At 40.3% G+C, this 19277-nt stretch overlaps 1 protein-coding gene across 8 annotated transcripts in view; it reads left to right on the forward strand.

Annotated features, from left to right (window-relative positions):
- Positions 1-19046, forward strand: part of P4HA2 (prolyl 4-hydroxylase subunit alpha 2) — a 30369-nt gene extending 11323 nt beyond the window's left edge. For 3 of the 8 annotated variants that reach the window (XM_087754105.1, XM_087754107.1, XM_087754106.1), the window contains exons 5-16: positions 622-773; positions 2333-2470; positions 3724-3963; positions 5632-5828; positions 6664-6840; positions 10795-10865; positions 11098-11197; positions 12376-12429; positions 15003-15068; positions 17192-17260; positions 17709-17805; positions 18560-19046. In XM_087754105.1, the coding sequence (XP_087610231.1) occupies positions 622-773; positions 2333-2470; positions 3724-3963; positions 5632-5828; positions 6664-6840; positions 10795-10865; positions 11098-11197; positions 12376-12429; positions 15003-15068; positions 17192-17260; positions 17709-17805; positions 18560-18630 (1432 nt within the window). In that variant the 3' untranslated portion in view covers positions 18631-19046. Of the gene's footprint in view, positions 1-621; positions 774-2332; positions 2471-3723; positions 3964-5631; positions 5829-6663; positions 6841-10794; positions 10866-11097; positions 11198-12375; positions 12430-14216; positions 14318-14874; positions 14935-15002; positions 15069-15994; positions 16066-17191; positions 17261-17708; positions 17806-18559 lie in introns of those variants that run through there. The other 5 variants (XM_087754111.1, XM_087754108.1, XR_015703951.1 and 2 more) reach the window with 5 other exon arrangements.
- Positions 19047-19277: the final 231 nt, after the last annotated feature.

The raw sequence follows: 19277 nt of genomic DNA on the forward strand, positions 1-19277 counted from the left end.
GGGCCAGATGTTTGTGTTAAGGGATAATGTGAAGAGCAACAGAAGAAATTCTCACTGTAGCATCAGCAATGTAGTTGGCAGTTCAAATGTACTAAACACAGAGGGTGAAGTTTCCCACTACTGCTTTGAAGCTGACCAACAGTGCAATCTAAGTGACTGACAGCACTGCCACTGTACTGTCTGATGGTTTCCAGTCTGAAAATCAAAGCTTATGGTTTACTTCCCATAAAGCTAAAAAGCTCTTGAGGTTTCATTCTTGTATTTTTACTAAGATAGGTAAGTGACACTCACAGTGATTGTGTGTGATATCTCATTGTTTTCTGAAGTGCAGTGTGCTGAAAATGGATGGCTAAGACTCATTGCAAGTGAGATGCATGCCCACTGTAGTAAGGTTTAAAATAGTAAGCAGGGAAATAAATTCCTTTTAAAAGGAAAAGACTATTGTAATTAAAAAGATCAGTTGTACTTCACTTTATCCTTGTGAAGCTGAAGGCTTGAAAGCTGGTTATGATGGCGAAAGCAGCAATAAATTGATTCTAGCTGTGTAATTAGGATGACTTAAGAAGGAAGACATGCATTCATAAATTGTTCTCAGACTGAGGCACACACTTCTTGTTCCAGCTGGGCTGAAAAAATGGATGCACTGACTAGTAAATCAGCCTCTGATCCAGAAGGGTATCTGGCACATCCTGTAAATGCATATAAGCTGGTGAAGCGTTTAAATACTGACTGGCTGGAATTGGAAAACCTGGTTCTTCAGGATACAACAAATGGTAAGTAGTTACAGGGGAGAAGATATCAGTAGGAGGTAGCCTTATGACGCAGTTGCTTATCCTCCTTGTATTCTGGAAAGCTGCAAACTCAGCTGTGGCTTAAATATTATTGCCAAGTTTGTTTGGAACTTAAACTAATGACTGGCCTCTTGTTTACTAGTTACCCAAGTGAGTGAAACTTGCCACTGAAACACATCTGTCAAGACTCAAAGAAGCTGTTATCTGTCTTAAGCTGTTACATTGTTTGGCTTGTGCTGTTTGAGGCAAAGGGGAGAATAGGATATACTGAAGTGGTCAGCTGTGTTGGCAACTCTTCTTTTATGCCTAGTCTTGAGCTTTATGTTCCTTCTATATAAAGACTTGCTCATCTGCTTTCCCAGTCTGCCGCTTTTCTTGGTGATCACTGTTTTTTGACCATGTTCATGAGTAGATAAGACTTAAGAATCAAAATATGAGACCCATACTGAATTGGGGAAGGAATTCATATCAGCCCCAGCATTAACAGTTGGCAGATGTTGTAGTCAGTCTTATAACAGGATAATATACAGTTACTATCTGTGAACCTGTCCTTCTAGTATCAAATGTTTCCAGTACGAATCTTTGCTTTTGCATCATATTGTCAAAGTGTCTGCCTGAATTTGCTTCCATAGCTTTTTTTAATGCAGGTTTATTTTTACTGGACTCCTTAAAAGTAAGGGAGAAGAGATTATGTTTTTCAGGCAGAACACTGCATGTTTTCCCTTTCTACTCTGCATATGCTGAAGTTTAGGTACTTGGAAGTTTTTTTCCAGCCAAGATTTTTATTGCCTTTTGGAATAGTCATCCTAGATGGAAATAAAATACTCAATTCTATTGATTACTTCTGTCATCAGTTCTTTTTCTAAAGGCTTCCTTTTTTCAGTTCTGTTTGCTGCATGACTAGAAACGGCTGGGTTGTTTTCCTTCAGTTGATTGCCCCCACTTCTGCCCAACCAACCTGCTGTACAGTCTTGATATATTTATGTAGTGCATTTAATTTTATTTCTAAATGTCACCTGTTTTTACTTGTCAGGTTTAAAAGCCTCTAGCTGAGTAAGGTCCTACCCCTACTTAGGGGATCCTGGGTCAGGGTCTCTGTCTCTTGAGCTGAGATTTGAAAAGCTCTCGTGGCTTTACAGGTTGGAGTAGAGAGTCTGAAATCATTGTCCGGTACTATGATCTGCAGTTGTCTCTGTGGATATTGCAAGAGAACTGATGAAAGCTACTAAGTTTTCATGCTAGAAGGAGACGTTACAGGAGAATGAAGATCATTAGATTCACGTTGTACTTTAGTAATTGTGTGGCACAAGAAAATGGAGGGGTTTAGTTACTTATCCTTTATCTCTTGCTTGTGAGCTATATTTCTTAAAATGAGACAACAAATAATGTTTTTGTAACTTGACAGCCTAATAAGAGGCTTTAAACCTGGATTATTTGAATCTCAATTCCCAAAACAAAGCAGACGTTTCCTCTTTCATGTTGATCTAGTCCTGATATTTATTCAAACTCTGGAAGTAACATCTTTCCCTTTTACTGCAAAGGCTTTATTGCAAATCTTACAATTCAGCGTCAGTTTTTTCCAACTGAAGAAGATGAGACTGGAGCTGCGAAGGCTTTGATGCGCCTGCAGGACACCTACAAACTGGATCCTGAAACTCTCTCTCGAGGAAACTTACCAGGTAGGTGCACAAAGGTCTCCCCTGCTTTAACAGGAAGGAAGTAGTAACATCCTTAAACTCTCTCCAAAAGTCATTTTTCAGTAGTGAGGAAGAACCATGGTGGTGAAAGTCCACGTGGCTTAGATGCTTGCGGACATATCTACTTCAGCACTTTGAGAACAACCTTCAGGTTGTTCCCACCTGAGCCAAGGCGCCATGGTCTGCAGTGACTAGCTCAAGTAGCATCTTTTTAATTAGCATTAGTTTAAAAGAAAATGCTGATTTTTATAATTGCTATACCAGAACAACAAAGGACGACATAATTTCTTGTGCTGGTTGCTGTGTAGGCAAATACCATGGGTACTTCCTGTCCCCAATGACTTATGAACCGAGGGAAGGAGCTGCTTCATAATTCATTGCCCTGATGGCTTTTACAAAGCTTGGCTCTGTTCTGGTTTGCTACGGTCTTCCAGTGAGGCTTTGGTTGAATCACTTTGCTCCTGTTCTCTCTGCGAAATGGGGGCTAACAGTTTTTACCACAGAGAGATGTTTTGGTAAGTGCATAGGTATGTTGGGATGCTTCTGTGTTTTGGCAGCTGAATCCTGATAAATGTTTTTTGCTGCTGCTTGTGAGAGACCTACTGAAACAGGTTATGGTTGCGAGCAACACACTGTTTACAAACTGATTAGGCTTCATTAGAGTGTGGGTAGATGAGTTGACAAAACAGTTTTAGTTATATGTAGGTTATTAACAATGAACCTTAAAATTAAACCATATCTATGCATCTGCTGAGCTGGAGCAACTGGAAATCTGCACAGTTACAGTCAAATGGATACCCAGTTTGTCTAAATAACAATCAGCTTGCTTATGCACAAACATATGTCTCCAGTAAAGAGCAAACAAGCTAGCTCTGCATATAGTCAGGCTTCTCTGATCATCTAACAGTGTAATTTGTAGGTTCAGTAAAATCTGTTAAGCTGTTAGTCTGCTCTGCCTTTGCCTAAACAGAAAACAAATAGCTTAACACTAATTTCTGTTAAACTTCTCTTGGTTTCCAAAGGAATTAATGCCACAGAATTATGATAGAATATGATCTTTAATTCTGAAGGTTATCAATTTGGTACATAACCTAAAATATTGTCAAAGCATTGTCTTTTAGAAGCCTGTTTGGATGATAAAAGTGTGTATTTACAGATATTCCTCAATGTGCCCCACGTATTTGAAGGCAAAGATGCTTCTGTGTGGATTGCTTAAACTATCTTTTTGTTTTTAGGAACAAAATATAGATCCTATTTGACAGTAGGTGACTGCTTTGGTATGGGCAAAACTGCTTACAATGATGGAGACTACTATCACACAGTACTCTGGATGGAACAAGCCTTAAAACAACATGATGAGGGGGAGGATACAACAGTCAGCAAAGTGGAGATCCTAGATTATCTCAGCTATGCTGTTTTCCAGTTTGGGGATTTGCACAGAGCCATGGAGCTTACCAGACGTCTGATATCCCTTGGTAAGAACAAAAACCCCACTATTCTAGCGTTGGTGAGTGTTGCCAAGAACAAGTCCAAGAACAGTCATGGCCCATACATATTGGTGAGCTGACTGGAAGGATATCCTGCCAGATGACTTGTAATAAACATAGGTCCTGGGAAAAAAAAAGTCTACTTATACATGAGGTATCTTTAACAAGCTACCTTATAGTCCATGCTGTTATTACCCAAAGACCAAACGTGTGTCTGACTGCAGTACCTGTGTGCTTTGCTTCAGTGTACTGAGATGTTGTGTTTGGTAATGGTTAAAGCCTGGGTTGTCTCAAGTGGCAATCAAGGCTACCACAGATTTAGGTAGAGTAATGTATCTTCTGTGAAGTCCTACGGACTTCACGTATTCCTCTTTCTTCCTCAGTGCAGGTACTCTTTGATGCCAGAAGAACGCTTTGCCTGAGATCTTAAAGTATTTATTTCTGAATATTCAGAATGGATTGAGTTTCTTAAAACCTCTTTATCTCTGGTCCGTTTCTAGTTTTCTCTTGAGTAAGCAAATAAGCATTGCTTCCTATACAAGTTTGCCTGCTTCCTGCATTGGAAGGGTTTATCCTCTCCAATTAGAATTAGAATTAACATCTACTGTGTTATGTATTTGTATGGTTTTTTTTAATCATCTGTGGTTCTTAATTTTAGATGTTAACTGCATCCTGAGAGTGGGTGAAGCCTTTCTATTGGAAAATATGTATCAGTCTAATTTCTGCAGACACTGGAATTCATAGATTAAAATTTACAAGAATATGAATATGTATTGAATCTAGCTCCCTCTGCAATAATAGGGTTTAGCACTGACAGAATACAAATCCTTATCAGTGCCAAACAGTGGAACAGCCTTGGCAGTCCCCTCTGGGAGCAGCAGCAGCTTCTGCTCTGGGCTTAACTTCCTTATCTGGCCACTATTAGCCTATGCTGTAATGAGTGGTTACTTCTGTGGCCTTCTGAGTGAATTAAATAGCATAAACAGAATAAGCTTGGGAAGGTCAGAAGGGAAAGAAACTGTTCTAGGTGCTAGTGTCCAGAAGCACTTCATGGTGAACAGGGAATTGTTCCTTCTTAGTTATGCTGGGTAAAGATCTATCGATGATGTCAATTGATTCGTACCAACATCATTAATAAATCACTAATGATAGGTCTAATGATGCTAGTGATCCAGGATGTCTCTCATAAACCTGTTACAAACATCTAGAGATGGATGCTGTAGGTGGGCTTTAAAGCATGCTTGTGCAGTGCAGATGAGAAACATTGTGGAGAGGAGGGGTGCAACAAGTAGACTAGCTTGATCTCTGCTGATGAGCTCTATGATCTGCTTATCTTGGGTAGAACTGGGCAGAAAAAATGAGAGAAAAGGAGGGATGTGAAGACCAAAAACTCCTACTCTTTTTTCATGAAATACAAGTTCTGTGATAGGTCCTTCCAGAAATTATTCTTGCACAGACTATGCCTATCTTCCCTCTGCAAAGACAGAAACTTCCCAGCACTGGTTTTCAGTGCAGACTGGAGCCAATGCCTTTGGTTGCCTGATAATGCTTTAAGAATGGGAGAATTATTGCTGTCTTGATATGAAGACTTGTTTGTATTAACAGTTCTTGAGACTGTGTGAATCACTGGTTCTGTCTGTTTTTCTCCCAATTAAGACAGTACTCATGAGAGAGCAGGCAGTAATCTGCGGTACTTTGAGAAATTGCTGGAGAAGGAGAGAGAGGAGAAGTCAAACAAGACCATGACAACGACAGAACCAGTGGTGCAAAGTGGTGCCTATGAGAGGCCTCTTGACTACTTGCCGGAGCGTGATATCTATGAGGCCCTTTGCAGAGGTGAAGGGGTAAAAATGGTAAGAGAAAGGCAAGAATTTCCTGACTATGCTGCCTTTGCGTAAAGGTGATCAAGCTTGGTGGGACATGTTAAGTTTTTCTTTCTGTGAAGCTGGTTTTTTGGGGGGGTTTTTTGGTTGTTTTTTTTTTTTTTTTTTGAGAAAAAATTAAATGTAGTTCTGTCCAGGCTGAGATTTTTACCTTACGTCTTGGCCTCTATCTTTAGCTGTTAATCCTAGACAGAAAAACAGCTCTCAACTGCTCCTCTTGATTGTTGAAAGATTGAAAATTGATTTTCCTCAGTTTGTCTACTCAGCCATTTCAAATGCCGGCTGTACAGATATACTAGGAGTTTTTTTCCACTGGGAGCTGGTTATGCATTGCCATGCTTAACGGAATCACATTATTCCTTCCCTTTTGCATCTTAAAGACTTGTCCTTTTGGGGTGACTATTTTGACCAGCCAGTCTCCAGTACCTCTCAACAGACGTGGCTTTAACTCTCAGTACAGGAAAAGGAATCAATTTATTCCATCTGCATAGTCTTAATTATAAGAATCAGACTTTTTTACAGCTTGCTGTTTGTGTAGTTATTTGCTTAATCTGTAACCTATTATGATTTAATTCTACTAAAGGTTAGTATTTCAGATGTTGCTCAGTGGTATCTTGGATGGCTTATGTTGGTTTTTTATTTGCAGTAAACTGCCAAATCACTCGTGCTTACCTCTTAAATTTGCTTGTCAGCTGATGGCTTTTACAGTGTTTGTGGAATGAAGCTCATTTTCTTTTGTCTTGCCTGTTTTAAATTCATGAGAAGTGGTTAAGCAAACAATGTTTTGTTTGGCGTTTTGTTTCAGACGCCTCGAAGACAGAAAAGGCTGTTTTGTAGGTACCATGATGGAAACAGAAACCCTCATCTGCTCATAGCACCCTTTAAGGAAGAAGATGAATGGGACAGCCCTCATATTGTGCGATACTATGATGTCATGTCTGATGAAGAAATTGAGAAAATTAAACAACTGGCTAAGCCAAGGGTAAGTTTCCCCTCTTCCATCTCATTAATGACTGCGAATTCCATGCTTTAATCTCTATTAGCAAAGACTAGGCAAAGGATTTGAAAGATCTGGCTTCATACTACAGATGATACACTGCAGCTGTGAGCCTAAGGGGAATGATTTCGAAAATGCCTGGTGATGTAGGACCATAAAGCCCAGGCTCCTGAAGGTATTTATGCATTGTTGCACTTAATTTTGCAAAGTTCTTGGTAAACAGCTTAGAAACCTTTTAGGAAGCTAGGGACTAGACCTGAAAAGGTAGATGACTGACTGGCTTACAGTGATAGGAGTAGGTGTCCAATATACCTTAAGTCTGCCTTTTGAAATGGAGCCAAACTTCAAAACAAAATTAAAGCCCAAATCCCAACAAGTGGGAAGAAATAATGGGTTGGTTGTTTTTTAAGTTGTGCTAGAAGAATATCTAGAGGTTTGTTTTTTTTGCTTTGGGTAACCTGGAATCCACTGCTTCTGTTTTAAACCATAGTCTAGACCTGCACAGAGGCAGGCACTTTAGATGCCATGGCGCATCCATGAGCGGAACTGTGGTGTTCTCCTGAAGCCACACACAGGTCACTGGGAATAATGTGATACAGTTAGCAGAGTGGAAAAATCATTTGTGCTCTTAAGTAATTCCCACTCCAGGACTTGGGAAGGACAGAGTACTTGTAAGGATGAATGCACAATGCAGTCATTCTCCCAGAGCACTTCAGATCTGACTTTTCCACCTAAATAGCTGTCTGTTGGGCAGCAGAGAAACAGATGCGACAGCTTCAGTATGCTAAGTGTAGATCCAGCTCAAAGGCAGCAGCTTTGAGTGGGAACCCCAGTTTTGGTGCAATACCTGTTACCCATGGTGTGAATTCTAGTGACTGTGCATGCAATAAAAAAGCAGCTACCGAATGTAAAGCTAGTAATTATCTTGTCTGATTTTTCTGGAGGTGGAATTTCCTGTCTGTTTCCTTTCTGGCAAAAAAAGTATGGCAGTGTGAGGTCAGTAGCAGATGCTACACCTTACTTTTCTGTCAGGTCTGACAAGCGTGTAAAACTAAACGTTCTATTTTTATAGATGAATGGTTCGTTTTAGCATTCTTCTAGCTACTGCTGTGAAACGTGGTACTAAAAATTCCAGTCAAGAGTTAGCCTTCTGTATGCATTTCTAAATGTAAACATAAATGGTTAGAAACAGTTTGAGAAACTGGTGCTTCCTGAGAACATTAATAATTTGGGATGTTTGTGAAGCTGGACTTCTATGACTACTAGCCAGCTATGGGAGTGTTGGCAGAACACTCCTGCCTCGGAGAGGACTCTTGCCTCCATAAATGGAGACTTTTTTCCTATTACATCATACTATAAAACTTCAGGAGCTTCAGATAAAATGGAAACATTCAAATAAAGCGTATCACTTAATCCATTTTATCAAATTAAGCACAGATCCTAAATAAGGCAGCTATTAATTTTTTTTTTTGGTTTTCCCTTTTTGTTCAAAGCTTTATGGAAAGTATTAAGTCTTGCTTACTGAGTTTTGCTTACATTACTAATGTCAGAGGAGTTCTTCATCTAATCTGTGTAGTGTAGAACTGGGATCAGTCCCTGTGAGTAGGTAAATATTGTAGTCTTAAGATTCAGGTGAAAGTTTTCAATTAAAAAAAAAGCAACCTTTTTCTTATAGACAGATTTAGAAAAAACAAGTTATAGCTCAGTTGCAGGAATAGCTTTAAATTCTGCAGTACTACTGAAAGAATGGAAAATGCAAGTCCTGTGATGAGATGGTCCTTAATAAATGTAACTTAATTTCAGCCAGGAAATTTTAGTTAGTAATCATGGAAGCTTTCAGACCGAACTCTGAAGTAGTATGTTAGTTTTGGGCTCAGAAAGATGAGCACTTCCTTTGTTCTAAAATGCATTTGCAAGAAACTTCTACTTTTGGGTCCAAGTGCTTTAACATTATCTGCAGTTTACACTTGCCAATATTTTTTGTTTTGTAGAGAAACAACATCTGTACGTGATTGAGAGTAGCTGTATTCAAGTTGGTTTTCATGCTTGTTTTGCAAAAATGTAATCATTTTTACTCCATTTCCAAAAAGTAGTTCCAACTTTTCAGGCAATATATGAGAGCTGACTGGGAAGGGTCAAGAAAATTCATAACCATTGGTGTGGATAGCATTGGGACAGATCTGCCATGAAAGTATGAGAACCTTATTCCCAAAACTCTGGATGTTACCTGCAATACAGGCATTCCTGAACAGACAGAAGTATGGCATGGAGGGGGACACATGAATATCTTTTGAACTCAGTGCTATAGGATTTCGGAAATACAGAATTTCAGAAGGAAAAGCCAATGGAGTGCATGCTAAACTAAATGCAGACTCGAAGAGGAAGACTGGCTGAAGCCTCCGACCAATCCAGTGTTATGATGATTCTTCAAAGCCCAGCAAATGCCTGTTGTAAGGCTGCTCTCTCCACCCTGAGAGAGGAAGCCTCACATTTATCAGCTGATTATACCAAGTGAGGTATAGATTGTATGTCTCAAATGAAGAAGCCTGCCTATCAGAAAGAGAAGTGTTCTGTTGTCGTCATACAGAGGAGATGTGGAATAATATGAATTTAGTCAGGCTTATTTTAGTTCCGATTTATTTAGATTAAATGCTAGACGCAGAAATCAATCAAGCATATACAAGCTTGAAAATGGCAGTGGAATGAAAAGTTTGGGAAGCTAAATTATATCCTGAAAGCTATGCTCCATTATACAAGTGAAGAACAACATTCAGTCAGCCTGGCTTTTCAGTTATGATTTATGCAGGAGAAATCTGGAACAAAATAACAGTGACTCAGAATTACAGGAACAGCTGTGCCAAGAACTCTTGTATAGGGACAAGACAGCTGACATGGATTGCAAAGCTGGCTGGAGACTTATTTGAGGAAAAATGAAGGAAATAATGACTGCATGCTCTGAAGAAAACGCAAATAAAAAGGCTTTCTGTGACCTATAATTAAGTGGAAGGAAGGAGGCATGACTTGAAGTGTTTGTGGTTTGCAGGAGTTAAATTTAAATGTGGTCTGAGTTTACAGTCAAAGGAAGGAGTGTCCCAGTTCTTGTTCTCAGTTGCAAGTATAAAACCAAAGTGACCTGTTGTGTTATGCTTAGCCATAGTCTATCGTTTTGACACCACAGCAAATCTGATCAGTTTTGCCAAGTTCCAAATCTTTCCTACCAATATGGTGATACGGCCTAATGGTGAGGATGTATTACTTGCTGTTTAAAATGTGTGGGTGAGCTGTGCTTTTGCAGAGTTACCTTCATAATGCAGTAACATTATCTCAAACTGTCTCTGTGAATTAGATGTTCCAGGTGTCTTCCAACTGGGAAATCTGAGCACGGTAATGTTGAGAGTTACCCTCAGGGGTTTTCTACCATTGTGGATTTGCCTGCCCCATGATTTGTAACTCATTCCATAGAAGTTTTCACTTGTTATTTTTCATCTAAGAATGAGGTTGGGTTTTTTTTCAGTCAACACAAGGAGCAGGCTGATTAAATTTATGGAGTATCCAATGATTTTTTCTTGCCAAGAACTTGGGCTTCATATGTTGTTAACTTTTGTTGTTGTTCTCTCTTGCTAATATTGACTCCAGCTGTTTAAAAAAGTACCTTCAAAACCTGTTCAGCAAGCAGTACTTGTGGATTTAATGAATATCATGGCTTGGGCAGTCAGGCAAATACTTTTTCCAGGATCGAATGCAGGTGATGGGTTGCACTTGTGTTCTGCATGTATTGTTCTAGCATGAAATCCGAACCAACTGTACGCTGGAGCTATAACTTTCATCCAGTGATATACTGAAGTTGGACAAATTGGGTATTGATTTTGGTTAAGATGAGAATTTTTTCTAATCTGTAGTTGATGTGTTTCTTCCCCCTTGGGATTTTTTTTGACACAGCTGGCACGCGCCACAGTACGTGATCCCAAAACCGGTGTCCTTACAGTGGCTAGCTACAGGGTATCAAAAAGGTAAGCAGAGAAGAGTTTAGCTTTAAGGTTTTTGTGCTTAACAGCTGTCATCTGCTACCTACAGCTGAAAACTTGAAGTGCTTTGCATGTAGCAAAAGCTTGCACAACAAATGCATGGTAAATGGCTCTTTTAGCCATCTGACTACGGGCAGAAGAATCCTTCTGCCTTGCGAAATGGGTTTTTGTGGTTGGTATTCCAAACTAACATGTTTCAATCCTTCCCTTTTCCTAGCTCATGGTTGGAAGAAGATGATGATCCTGTTGTGGCCAAGGTGAATCAACGAATGCAGCAGATCACAGGGTTAACAGTGAAAACAGCTGAACTATTGCAGGTTGGTACACTTCTCTTGTCAGACTTCACCCTGTTAAAATTAGCTGCTGGTCAGGGTGATAGGGTGCTTATGCAGATATAAACATAGGCTGGCTCTTATCCAGTCCCTCTTAGGGGTTCTGTTGTCTGCTGGCTAAGCACATGGAGTAGGTAAGGTGTTTATGGTGTGTGGGATGTTCCCAGCTGCTGCTAGCTGTAGGGACCTGGCAGGTAGATGTTTTCCCTTTGTATGCCAGGCGGAGAAGGGTGGAGATATCAAATAGAAGATTACTTTGTGCAGGAATCTGTGATTTACCAGTTTGTTTTGAGGGAAATGCCTGCCACTTATTTTCAAGTCTGCGAAAGTTGAATCTCCTTCGTAGTGGAACCTTTCAGAGACCCAAATATTTTTCATAGTCCTGCTATATTCTCATATAATGTCTGATCTTTGGCTCTGTTGGGGAGAGGAAGGAGAGTAGGAGTGGTACAGCACTGCCAGAATAGCTGTGCCTTAGCCTGTTTACTGCTTCTCTTCCTCCATGCTCCTAGAATTCCTGTTTTAGTGCCTGATTGAAGTGCTGTTGATTACTGGCTATCTACAGGAACCAGGTAATTGTGTAGTGATGGGGGGGCATGCTAAATGCAGCCTCAGAGTAACTAAATCATAAATTATATGATCTTCAGATAAAGTAAGCAAAGTGGTGCTTTTAAGCTACTTTGAGCCTTCTGTGTTATTGGATGGGCATGTGTATGTAATGGATCATACATGTGTGACACAGAATCTAATTCTAGGCTGTGTATCTCCTAGTTTGGACACACTTACTAGAGAAATACATGCACTCAGCTCCCTCCTCCGAAGAGTAGGGAGCAAGAGAGTGGTAAAACTATTGCTGCTCATTCATGTTAAACATGCTGTTGTAGTGATAACTAAAGAGTGCTGCCATTGAAAAACATTTGGTACTGAGAAATATTCTCAGTGAAACCCTTAAACTAGAAAGGGAAAGAGCACTGAAGTTGTTTCTCATCTGTGTACCTCATTTTTGGCAACCTAAACAGAAATGAAGTGTGCTATAGATAACAATCTTGTCACAAAGCGCTGTTTCTGAAAGCATGTTTTGGATCTCTGAGAGCAAACGCTATCTTCTGCAGCAGTTACTTGCAGTTCAATGGATGTTTTTGCTTCCTTCTTCCATGCTGTAGGTTGCCAACTATGGAATGGGAGGGCAGTATGAGCCACACTTTGATTTCTCTAGGGTAAGATCACACTTTCAGTTATTTTAATGGGGCAGGGAGCGGGGAACAGTTTGTTTTGAGAGAAAACTGTTGAAATGGTTTTCTCTTAAAACACTTAATGTATAGCCCTGTTGCATGGATGGATTATGACTTTTGAAAAGCCTTTGCTCTGCCTTCTCTGATGCTGAAAGTTCAAGAGAACACTGAACAAATCTGCCTGCTTATCTTTGTCACCTTGGTTTCTTGCACAGTGTAGAGATATTAAGATAGTCATGGAGCACTCGAATGTGCTCTTTCCATTGCTTTATTTGGAAACTGAGGTCTGCAAGCCCTGGGTTGTGAGTCCATGTTGTTCCATTAGGCTTCCGAGTTCAGCAAGGTTGTCTGAGTCCTCCTTTGGTGGATATTTTAAAGCACTTTGCAGGAGCTGGCTGAGGAGGAGACATCCTCCTACCTCCCTTCAGAAAAGTAGCCATTATGGAAATCTTCATGTGTCATAGAGCCCTTCTGGCAAAACCCTTAGTGTGGCTGCAGCTATAGGGTCTGAAAAGGGTTTGTCGGGTTGATATTCGGGAGGTCAGTGCCACAGTGAGCAGATGAACTTGCAGCTGGTCGGTGCCAGATCCGCAGTAGGCACTAGAGGGCTCTACCTGGCAGATAACAGCTCTGGTTTGCTGCAAGTTGGGGGGAGAAAAGAAGAACAGAAATTCTTAATTGTTACCCTAAAACAGTTTCTGAACATGCTAATCATACTGAAGAGCTATGGCGACTGGTCATTTCAAATATAAAATCCATCTGATGCCTTCGTTTCCAGTAGAACCGTGGCATTTCAATGGAATCTGGCTTAATTCAAGCTGTCCCAAGTGGTTTTACCTGGTAGAAGGATTGCTGCAGCCAGAACGCAACCCGATAATTGAGTGCAGAATTAAAGCCGCCCAGCTTAGCACTGTTTAAAAATAATAAAAATAAAAAAAATCTTGAACTACAACACTGTGGAAGCTCATATTCGTTAGCTTTGGCCTGTTGAGAGAATTTTCCTGTTAACTTTAAGACTGCTTTGTTTCCTGAGTCAAGCAAATGCTCTTAAATTTTCTTCAGAGCCCTTGAACTCAAGGACTTCAGCCATCAGATTGGCCAGTGTGGACTTTACTGTTGGATTAGGCAGCTGGGGCAGAGCTGCACTTGGAACATAACCTTGGCTGCAGTCATCGGTTAAGGCAAGGCAATCGCAGAATTTGCCATAGTTTTGGACTGGTCCTCCAGGCTCTCTGTGCATCACAGATTTCTGTGTTGAAATACAGAGATACTGCTGTGTCTCCCCATCTCCTGATCAGCCTTGCAGCCCTTTGTTCCCTTGCAGTTCTCAAATAGGGGCATGTTAATAGTTGCATATTACAATTTTGAGGTTTTATTGGCTGCTCAAAAGTTAAGAGAAATCTTTTGATATTGAAGTTCAGAAATGCATGGCTGGACCTCTGTTTGGCAGCAGTGGCAGAAACCAGGGAATCCCCTATATCTCAATGATCTTATGTTGGCTCTTAGATGGAATTTGCATATGCAGATGCAAAAGTCTTTTTTTTTTTTTTTATGAACTTATTTCAGGAAAGACCTTTTATTTCTTGAAATACACTTCAGGCAGACTGAACTCTAACATCTTAAAGATGGTGGCTGTGGTTTTCTGTGCTGTTTGTTTTTTCTAGTACTGATTTCTGCTTCTCTTTAAATGTTCAAGATTATTGTTTTTTGTGTAGAAGAGTGCACCTTAATGTCTCCTGGCTGAAATGACTTTTAATTGCCTTTTTTTGAAGGGAGGAGACACACATTGGTATTCTAGATGTTCTTTCCGCTTCTAAACTGGCACCAACGTGATCTCATGCTTCAACAGACGAAACTCAGTGTTTCCTACAGAGTAAAGACAATTTGATCTTTTTGATGTGGTCCTTAATCCTAGACAGGCAACCACCTGAAAGAAGTTCATTATTGCTATTTTGCAATTTTGCCTACTGGCAAAAAACGCATTTTATCTTCTCATGACAGTACTTCTTCGAGTTGCTACTACATTTACGAGACTCTAGTGTGATCCCTAAAGCCCACTGAAGATGAGGGGTTTTTTTATATTCACCTCAGTTGTTGACTTTGGATCAGTGTCCAGTACAGTTACGGCCTGTTTTAACTTTAACTTTACTTGAATAACATTTGTGCCACAGGCCCTGGAAACATTGCTTCTACTCTGCCCTAAGAATTGCTTCAGTGCTACTTCTCCTTATAGCATCTGAGCGCTACGTGCATGCATTTATGCACCCTGGCTGCAATTTGTAATGGCTTTAATGTTGCCCTGTATCAATTGTCCCCTTTTTATTCCAATTCTTTTTAAATTGGGCTTAAGGATCTCTCTGCAGAGCTACACATATGTAACACTAGTGTGAGCCTGTGTGGAACTTGGGTTAAAGTTGTTGTCTGTTACAGCGACCCTTTGACAGCACACTCAAATCGGAAGGAAATAGGCTAGCGACGTTTCTTAACTATGTAAGTACCTCTGTTTGTCTGCTGTCTGTGAGCTTGAAGTTTGCAGTTATTCTCATTTAATTTTATAGAAAGATGAGCCAGATGCTTTCAAGCGGTTAGGGACTGGAAATCGTGTGGCCACTTTTTTAAACTATGTAAGTATGATGATCCTTTATGCATTGAGTGTAACTTCAGCAGCATCTTGTTTACAGCTTGTGCAGTTGGTTATTTGTAGAGATTCCCTGGCATCTGGAAGTAGGGATTTCATTATTCTTGCAGCATCAGGTGCTGTCCCATCTGAGTTGATAGAATTACGGTGGTATTTAACCTCAGAGCAGAAAATTTGAATACAGGGCCCAGCTTCCCCTTTTGGCCACTCTACTATGAAGTCTTTGGATTCCTCTTGGTGGGAGAGGAGAACCTGGCTTGTTTCTCAAGGCGGGTGCTTGGGGTACTCATGTGGTACGCTGTTTGAGAACTTGACTATCAGCCATTTGCTGCGAGACAGTCACGTTCTTCCACCACTGTTTGACAGCACTTGATGTTGTGGTCTGTCGGCCTCCATTTCAGCTGTTTGTCAAAGCTAGGGTTACTCTGGCATAGCTGTTGCTTCAGCAAATGGAGGAGACGTAGCTAATAAACTCGCTGCAACTGGGTTACAAATGCAGAATTGAAAAGATTCATTAGTTGCATGCATTATACAGCCCTGCAGACCATGTACACTGGAATCACAAACATAACTGCCAGTGATACTAGTGGCCTAATGTTTTCACGGTAGTCTTCTGACAGTATTTTGTCAACCTATACTTACTATATCAGTAATCAGGATCTACTACGTCTAACTTTTGAGTGATACAGCTTCAAATTTAAAATTCTGTGGGGAAATATTTATGGCTGAGCTGGTATTTTAAGTGTGAAATGCAGCTCAAAACAGAACCAGAAATACTTTCAACTTGATATGGCAGGGGAGGAAATAATCTCTGAAATAAGAATGAAAATAAGATAAGTAGCTGTGAAGTAATCTGCTGCTAAGAGGCTTTAATTTTAAATTGTCTCCATCTGTATTTTGTTTGCTTCTCAGACTTTTGGACAAGCCTTCATTTAGAGTGAATGATATGTACCTTATTCTCTGCCAGTTGTACATGGTCAAAGGTGATTTACCCTTGTATGTCTGACGTAGACCGTATCATACATGTGCCAACACCCTTACTAAAAAGAGTGGTTGTGTTGCTAAGATGTAGGTATTAACTTGCAAAGTTGCATGCACATGCTTTCTAGTTGGAAGGGGCAAAAACCTGTGCACCTATGGCATCTTATGCCCTTTTATTGTAGGTACCAAGCAGGAGGACACCAGAGTGGTAATAACATCTGCTTTAAACAGAAATCCAAGTTACAATAGAGAACGTGGGGACCTGGCGAGTGCATTAATAGTAGTTCTGCTGTTTAGATTTGGTGGGAGCTGAATCTGACTCATTTGTTTCTTTTAATTAGAATCTGATAAAAAAACTCACTGAAATGAGTGGAAAGATTTTCTGTTTTTAATGGGAGTATTTCCAGGAACTTCGGTGGGTTTTGTATCAAGTCTAGAATTTATAGTGAATCCATCATTACTGATGAATTCAATAGGGTTAAATTCGTTCCAGTGTAGAAGGGCGAAGCATAAAGATATATGCTTTTCTTTTGAGTTGCATAGCTGTATGTATTAAAGCTCAAGATGCAGAAAGCACTTGAAGTGGCATAACATCAGTGGTGAACAGCATAGAAACAGTGCAGAAAGTGAGGTTTTTCTAATAGTTTGTATAGTTTTTGAAGCGGTTGACCAAGATGCATAAACTAAATTATGAAAATCAGTTCCAAAGACATGGTTTCAATTTATGAGGAAACATGTGGTTAAACGCACTTATTTGTTTTCCTAATTGGATCATAAACTGGAATGAAATTCTTGAAACTGACTTGCTCTGAAGTCCTCTCCCTTGTTCTAGAGTACTAGTGTATTAACACTGCAGGTACGCAACTCCTTATGGCTAACTGTTGGTGCAATAGATTATGTATAATCTAGATGAAGTGCTGAACAAAAGCCTTTAGCTGAAATAAAAGCCTTCAATAGGAGGTACTGTTACTTTTGCAGTTTGTACTGGTTGAAGTGCATCCCTTCCTCATCAGTGCCTCTGAGGTGCAAGTAGAAATCTCTGTTAGGGCTTGGGGCACTTTGGTTTGTGGGACTGCATGTACAAAAAGCATTGTAAATGGACAGAGTTTGCGGACTTTGTTTTCTCAGATGAGTGATGTAGAAGCTGGAGGAGCTACAGTTTTCCCAGATTTTGGGGCAGCAATATGGCCCAAGAAGGTAAATTCTGTTTGATTTCTCCTCTCCTGTTGCTGTCTCTTCCTTAGTACAGTCCTGCATCCATTTAAAAGTTAGCTAACGTGACAAAGTGCTGTTCACTGCAACTTGATCGACAGGCTGCTGTGTATCAAGGCAGCTGTAGCTGATCTTCTAGACTGCAGGGCTGCTTCCTTTGTTTTACAATGTATAATGTGAACAGTTTCTGTGTAAAGCTGTAATTAACAAAAAAACCCCTTGTGTTCAGGCAGAACTCCTCTCTACTCTGAATGTGGCTGAATTAATGGAGTGGGACTAAGGGGGTTTTTGTATGCTGTCAGTGGTGGCCTATGTTAGTGCTTCATAAGAGCCTGCAGCTGAATTCATAGGTGTTTTTCTCCCCCCCTTACTGTAACCTGAATAATTATACTGACTAGGTTCTGACTAATCCAGATCTGATTTCACTTTTCAGGGAACAGCAGTGTTTTGGTACAATCTTTTCAGAAGTGGCGAGGGTGATTACAGAACAAGGCATGCAGCTTGTCCAGTACTAGTAGGGTGTAAATGGGGTAAGTAATACTCCTTTAGGAACAAAACCTGAAGGAAAGCTTATGTGTATGCAAAGCTGGTGATATACTGAGCCCTTATAACAGCATTTAATAACCCGGGTGTTGCCATTTTAACTACTGGAGTCATTTGGCCATAATGAAAACTCGAACCATCAATAGCATGTGGTATTAAGCAGCTACATTGTTCAGCTGTAGCTTTTCTGGCGAGGTTTATTTTGTGTTAAGGACAGCACAAAATGTCTAAGAATGTCACTGGATTTGCATAATGTATCAGCATCAGGACAACTTGAATTATCACTTGACTAGAATCAGGTCTGTTCCTACAAAGACTTGTGCATACTTTTAACTGCAAAAGGAGGAGAGCTCCTCGTAAGGTAAATGTGAATGTCTGGACACTGGGAATTTCTGCTAACTGCTGAAAGCTTCCCAAGCTTCATGTCATCCATTCCCATACCCACCTCCCCCAGCCTCCAAGGTATTCCCCTGGAGTGCCAGAGTATACTGATCTATAAGTGATACCAGACCCAGAATACACTGCTTGGTTACTGTTGGCCCCAGAATTGTGCAATTGGAAAGATCTTTTCTTCCCCACTCCTTTGCATCTTCCTATGTCTTTCCCATTGGATGGGTAGAGAAGTATAAGTAGGGATCCTCAGACTGAGAGATAAGATTTTACTTCAAGTAACCATCTGGGTTGCGGTGATACACACACTGGGTACATGGTGGTAACTAATTTCACATCCTTGTTCCGCAGTTTCAAACAAATGGTTTCACGAAAGAGGAAACGAATTCTTAAGACCTTGTGGGAGAACAGAGGTTGACTGAAACCCAACCTGCTGCAGGCCTTTGTTTCTCTGTCTCCTTTTCTACTGTTGTTTGTTCCAGTTCATTTCTAAGAAATGATCCATCTTTTTCTCCAAGAGTCCTGGCACTTTACCAAAAAAGGACAACAAAATATGTAACACCTGTGAAAGAAAGTAAATGGCATTGTACACATACTTGTGTTTTGGTTGCTGTTATTTCCATGTTCCCCCTGCCATCCTCCGTTGACCTGCCTTCTGCCCTCCCAACTTCCCCTGTACTAGTGGTGCAAACAGTGCTGTGGGCGATTCAGTACGTTTGGGTGCCTGGTCTTGTGCCTTTTGTACCTCAGAAGATTTAGATGTTAAATATTTCTTTGAACCAAAGGGGTTTTTTTAAAGTTTTGTGTACATGTTGATTTTATTGTATTTCTATGGATCACAAGTTTTGAAACAAAAATAAATGTTCTTTCCATAAAGTGATTCTCTATTTTGTGTCCTTAATAGGTATATCAGTGCTTGGTTTTAGGGAGCAGCGGGCCTTTACTTTTTCCTTTATTGAGGGCCTGTTGCTCTGTGGCCCTTTTTCTGTAGAAAATATGTCATGGTTTTGGACAGTCTTTTATTTAAGGCTCCAGCACCTTCTGCTAAAGCTGGAAAGGTTTAATTTGT

Source organism: Nipponia nippon, unplaced genomic scaffold (genome assembly GCF_047370975.1).
Source record: "Nipponia nippon isolate SJK-2023a ecotype South Korea unplaced genomic scaffold, ASM4737097v1 scaffold_17, whole genome shotgun sequence".
Lineage (NCBI taxonomy): Eukaryota > Metazoa > Chordata > Aves > Pelecaniformes > Threskiornithidae > Nipponia > Nipponia nippon.